The sequence below is a fragment of the Triplophysa dalaica genome, chromosome 19 (genome assembly GCF_015846415.1).
Source record: "Triplophysa dalaica isolate WHDGS20190420 chromosome 19, ASM1584641v1, whole genome shotgun sequence".
Lineage (NCBI taxonomy): Eukaryota > Metazoa > Chordata > Actinopteri > Cypriniformes > Nemacheilidae > Triplophysa > Triplophysa dalaica.
This window is the reverse complement of record NC_079560.1, coordinates 7470735-7476734: the sequence shown is the minus strand read 5'-3', so window position 1 is coordinate 7476734 and position 6000 is coordinate 7470735. Positions and strand designations below refer to the sequence as shown.

The following is a 6000-nucleotide window of genomic DNA, read 5'->3' as shown; positions in this document are numbered from 1 at the left end:
TGACAGCAGGCCAAGGCTATTTATGGCTGTGATGAAACACGAGGTCTGGCCTGCTGGTCACACCAGCTAGTTTCTATTGGCATCGGCACACATTGAGGCCTCAAACATTTACGAGTAATAAAAGTTCTTAAGACACAGCGGCTCTTCGAAGCTTTATCTTGATGATAAAGAATGAATGATCCCGCAACATGGATTTTGGAGGGCAGCTGTAACTTAACAGGACAAAAACACAATAAGGTGTGGACAGATGTCTTTGAAGTTGGATTAGTGGAGAATTTATTCTAGCAATGCACCTTTGTATACCAATAATGTTTTCTCACCTTTGAGGGAAGAAAAAAGATTGGTTTATGGAACAAAAGAAACCTTCACCTTATTTACAGAAGAGAATGGAAGCATTTTACTTACCTCGAGAGGCATTTGTTAAACAATGCTCATGACCCTTTAAATTCATTTAAAAGGTTAAAATTAAAGTATTTCAAAACTACTGACTTGAGCGAGTACATTTTCTGTAAGGTAAATCGCTGCAGTCTTTTTGAAACCTTGTATCTCCATTTTTCGTTATTACATTTTTTGACATAAATTATAATTAGGCTATAAATCACCCTTTATGTTTGTCGCTAGGTTTTGCAAAAATCTAACCAACAAATTTTTTTTTAACGTGCTTGTCAACTTTGACAACGTGCAATCCTTGAAAAAGTTCAGTGTTTTTTCCATTTCATGAAAAACAGCAAATTTGTACATATGTCTCAAGAGGAAAGCAACGAAATGCTGATTTGAAGTAAATACTAAATAACTGCTTCAGTAAAATAAGTCACAAAGTGATAAAATCTGGACATCTTGTGAAACCAACATTTAACTTTTCGTTTTTTTTTTTTACAAATTTCTGTATCATTAGGCCTGATTCACGGAAAACGGCTCTCTGGAAGGTTGAAGTATCGATGCGGGGCTGACGCACCCTGAAAATTATGCACTCCCTATTTGCCTATTTCTTTTATAAGAAATGTGAATCGGGCCTTAGACAAGCAAATACATTATTTCCATAATGTATGATGTAACCAACAAAGACTTTTCTCAGAACTTTCATATCAGTAACGCTTTAGAATAAGGTCCTACATTGAACTATTTAGTTTTTCAGCATTTACTAATCCTTGTTTATGTCATGTCAGTGCAGTTATTTATGTTAGATCATGATGCATTAACTAATGTAAACAGTGACCATTAGTAGCCTAAATGCTGAAATAAACATGAATTAATATTAAATGTTAAGCATTGTTCATTGTTAGTTCATGTTAGCTAATGCATTAACTAACTGTTAATAAATATCACCTTAATGTAAAGTGTTACCAGCACATCTTGTGTTATTACCTTTCAAATAGTCATTACAAGACAAATGATAACAAAAAGTTTTATTTTTTAATAGCTAATACTTCTCTCTGAACAAATCTTTAATAAACACAACAAAATATTGTTACATAAGTCTTTAAATTTAAAATGGTCAGTAGACAGTAAACAAAATGAAAATGTTCTATGTACATGTTGGAACAATAAATAAAGCAAAAATTGGTTAGGGGGTTTTAGACATGGTCCTTATCATTACAAATGAAATCTCTCAACAAGAACACATAGTTATCAAACAATGATCAATTTAGGTAACTGCATTTCGAGAGAACTATTTCCAATATTGTGAATATGGTTTTGAGTTAAATATAGGTTACTTTCCATGGCAATTGTTGCGCAGTGAATGGGGTAAACAGCACCACACAGAACGGCAAATATTGTCCGACACACCATAAGGTATCTCCAAAGTAATCTCTATATACTGTAAAGCTTTCATCAGTATCCAGACCAGATTTTTTTAGATCATAGGAAAACACCAACCCTGGCAGGTGCACTTCACCGAATGCCTAAAACACACAGATCATCACTGTGACATATGTTCATAACTTAGCAATTGATCATACAAAGTCAACTGTAAGGAGAAGCAAATCTATTCTGAGAGAGTTTGTAGTGATATACAGGCCTGTTTAAAGACCTGGGTGCCATGCTCTATCGAATAAATAAACAAGTTCTAAACAGAGTCCAAATAAAGGACACAGTGTCAAACATCTCCCTTACTGTTTACTTACTTTCCCTTTTAGAGCTGAGTGGCTTGCAGTGCCTTTTTAAATGCTTAAAGTCCCAGTGAAATAAAAAATTACAATTCTTATTTTCCATGAAATATTGCAGCGTTTACAGTAAATAGCTTATCACTGTGGGTCATGTCATTAAAAATATATATATGTACCCTAATAATCTGAAAATGCACTTCCGCCCTGAAATGACTCTCCATCTCAAATGACGTAAACTAGACGGCTTGGCTGGAGAATCCGTTAACTCCTCCCCCCTCAACTTTCAGTCTTCTGCCAGTTTCATTTAAAAATCAATGCAACAGCTGTTTTTACACATCCAATCAATTAGTATTGAAAAACGCAAGCCACGCCCACAAAAATTCTCCTTTGAATTTCCTTTTCATTCGGAAGTCTGTCAGAAATACGGAAGTTAAAACGATCGCAACTTCCAGTTCACGGGGACTTTAAACTAATAGTGAATGATTGGTCAATGTCCTTGTATGGTGGGGAAAGTCATATAGTTTTTATAGACGAGATCCCTTTCTGATTCAAGCTAATGTTTAATTTGAACGAAAGACCTGGATAGTTTGTTAAATTAGAACCAAATAACTGGCTTTCCAACGCATGGGTGTACATGATCTAACAACAAGTGGCCCTAATGCATCATATGCTTGTGTACATTGACTAAAGACAAGAGAAGAAATTACAACTGAGAAACGAATGTTTAAAACTCACATCATACAGCATCCGTGTCTGAGGTGTCGACAGGAGCAGATTCGTTTGAGTTTAGTGAGCTGAGCTTCTCGGCTTCATCTACTGGTTTATTTTTCCTCCTCTTTTTCATACACGGGTTATATCGTTTACTGTGAAATGAAACAGGCAAGAAAAGGGGTTAAACATTAAATCTTGAGACTACAATGGTACAGTACATTATGTAAAATAATGCCCTTGTGCACCACTTACTGTGTACAGATGCATATAAAGATGATGAATAGAATCAGAAACACCAGTACTGCGACTACACACGCGATGACGATTTTCTCTCGTTCTCCTACGTGTTGACTTATATCGTGATATTCACACCTAGTGCCAATATATCCATATTCACATCTGGTCAAAAATGGAAAAGAAAAATTAGATTGTTCCTTTCAATACATGATTTCACGAGCTCTCATTGGTTGAGAAAGGGCGGGTTGATCAAACTCTCACCTGCATGAAGGAGTGTTTTGCTCTTTTACAAAACGGCAGTCACCATTGATACAGTAATGCCTGAATTCCTTCGGACACTCTGAGAAGTGCCCACTCCACTGGTGGTCATCTTTTGAATCTGTCCAGCATTAAAATGAGACATCACCTCAAGTTTATGATGCTAAAATCTTAAAAACTACTAAAACAGCCGTGTACCAAACGTAACCAAGGTGAAACAACAACACAGATTTTGCCGCTATTGTCCATTTAATCTTTAACAAAATCTCTTGTGCTATTTAAAAACAAACAGTGAAGGCCAAACTCAGTTCAAAGGACTGATATGGAAAAAATGCCGGGCTTAAAAGGCAGTCCCGCTTGAAACCTGAGTCGGGACTCTGAATGAACTAAAAGTTAAATGGAAAAGGGTCTTATTACCACCTCTGGCTACACGTAACATGACCTCAGTAAGAGAAGAGGACCTGTTACACAGAGATGCTAAACTTGAGCTTGTGTGTAAAAGAACACAAAAGTAAAGCCATTACGATGTAGTACTTGAATAATCAACCGTATCGTTAAACAAACAATAATACATTTCAATATAATAATGTCGAGCAAATGCAAGTGACTGAACTCCAATAAACAATTTAACATCCAATTAATAAAAACATCTCATGTCTTCAACAGAAGTGACAGTAACCCAAAGTCTGTAGTTTGCTCATTCAAACAGAACTGGGATACATAAGAGGTCCTGATGTTATATACCTGTGCAGTTGCTGCTGTTGTCATGGTGAATGCAGGGCACAGTGCTGTTTGCGGTTACCTGTGTGACATTCCATTCAGCCTGCGAACATTTGCATAGGGCAACAGCTGAGGGCATAAAGAAAAAACAAATCACAGGTGGAACGATGCATGACACTGAAACAAATGTACAACACTGGCCCCAGATTGCTTTCTACTATTTAAGCCAAAGGTTATTCAGGCCAACAGACACAGTCATGCGTTTGATTCTAGTAACCCTTTAAAACCCCTCCCTCCATTATTAACCAATACAAGGAATTCAACAAGCCAACTTTCAGGGCTAAATATAGACACTTTTCACAGGGAATAAAAGAAGTCATACGATGAACTAATGTAACCACCCATTGGCTATTGATCTCATAAACACTGTGTATATAAACAGCTATTTCAAGAATGAAAAGCTGGCAAACTGGTGCTTCACACAATGTGCAGCTACACAATGTCAAATGAAACGAGGTAACAGGTGCCAACTTCACTGCGTTACAGTAACAACAATAGCTTCCAAAAACACCCATAAAGCACTAAATAATGATTGATTTTAAAGCAAACAAGACTGGTATTGTCAATCTTACCTGTGATGATTCCCAATATGAACCTGTAAATCCCGTCCATTTGTAATTCGGAGTGTCGTGTCAAATGGTTGAATTCATTCCCAGTGTCAACGCTTCACATTCATACGCCCTGCCCGACCGAAGGAGATCATTTTAAAAACGTTTATTTCCTTTATCGATTACATTAATTCAGTCGCTGATGACGTTTCACAAAGTTCTCTTCTAGCTTTTCAAGTTCACGGACAGGCGATATCCCAGCGATTATTGAACTACGAGAGTGGGAGGTGCCTGTGAGTATTCTCCGCCCTCTATCTGTGAATTAACATTTACTTGTGCATTTACATCAGTAGACTACTTTATCTGTAATGCTTTAGCAATATTTTACGTACACAATTATGTAAATAATGTACCTTAAAATAAAAAATAATGCGAGAGAGAGAGAGAGATTGAGAGAGAGAGAGAGAGAGAGAGAGAGAGAGAGTAATTACTGCGTAAGGGATCAAGAAGGCAGGCATCCGGTTGTTATCGCAGACGTAAAAAACTAACTTTTCAAACTTTTAAGCACACGACCCCGAAACATTAAAGCGCCAGTGAATCGAGACCCCCACTGGGCTCGAATGTGGTTAAACTAAACAAACGTTGCGCGCAAATGCGCATGTACATTCACCTTTTCTACCGAAACGCGCATATGACAACCAAAAGAGCACACAGACTAACATCATTTTATTTTAAAGTTATTTACTCATTACTTTACTTGTTGTTATAGATAAACTATGAAGTATTACGGACGAATTTGATCAAACTGATTCGAGTGCTGGTGGATGTGCATCTTTAACCTGAGGACGATGGTCCTCGAATCTCCGCCCTCGCCCTCCTCCGCTTGCCTCCATGCGTTGTCTTTGGTCGATTTAATCAAGGTTTCATTTCGACAAAAAGGAATATACTAAATTTAAATCCTCAAAATAATCTGCGTGCACATGGGATTGTTTAACGTGGTGCCTATCCTAATAACCCCATTGCTACCATAGTAGGTACAAATAAAATGGTATCAAAAGTGCCCCAGAACTGTTTGCTGTCCTACATTCTTCAAAATGTATATTGTTGTGTTCAACAGGATAAACAAGATGATAAAGTCGTTTTTACTACTATGGGAGTCTATGGGGGGCGAGATCTGTCTTGTTATATGCATTCTTCCAAATATCTTTCTCTGTGTTCATCAGAACAAAGAAATTTATGTAGATTTGGAACAACTCAAATGTAAATGATGACAGAATTTTCATTTTTGGTGAAGTATCCCTTTAAAGAAGTTAAAAAAATTATTTGTGTTAAACGTATGCATTTTGTGTCAAAGCAAC

The 6000-nt window shown here is 36.9% G+C and overlaps 1 protein-coding gene across 1 annotated transcript; it reads right to left on the bottom strand.

Moving 5' to 3' along the window:
• Window positions 1–1389: 1389 nt before the first annotated feature.
• btc (betacellulin, epidermal growth factor family member) lies at window positions 1390–4934 on the bottom strand. Its single transcript, XM_056731300.1, has 6 exons — window positions 4667–4934; window positions 4059–4163; window positions 3318–3435; window positions 3072–3218; window positions 2844–2971; window positions 1390–1904 (listed from the first exon to the last, which is right to left on the bottom strand). Exons 1-5 carry the CDS (start codon window positions 4704–4706, stop codon window positions 2845–2847), a joined length of 537 nt encoding a protein of 178 aa, XP_056587278.1. The 5' UTR covers window positions 4707–4934; the 3' UTR covers window positions 1390–1904; window position 2844.
• Between the last annotated feature and the right edge of the window lie 1066 nt (window positions 4935–6000).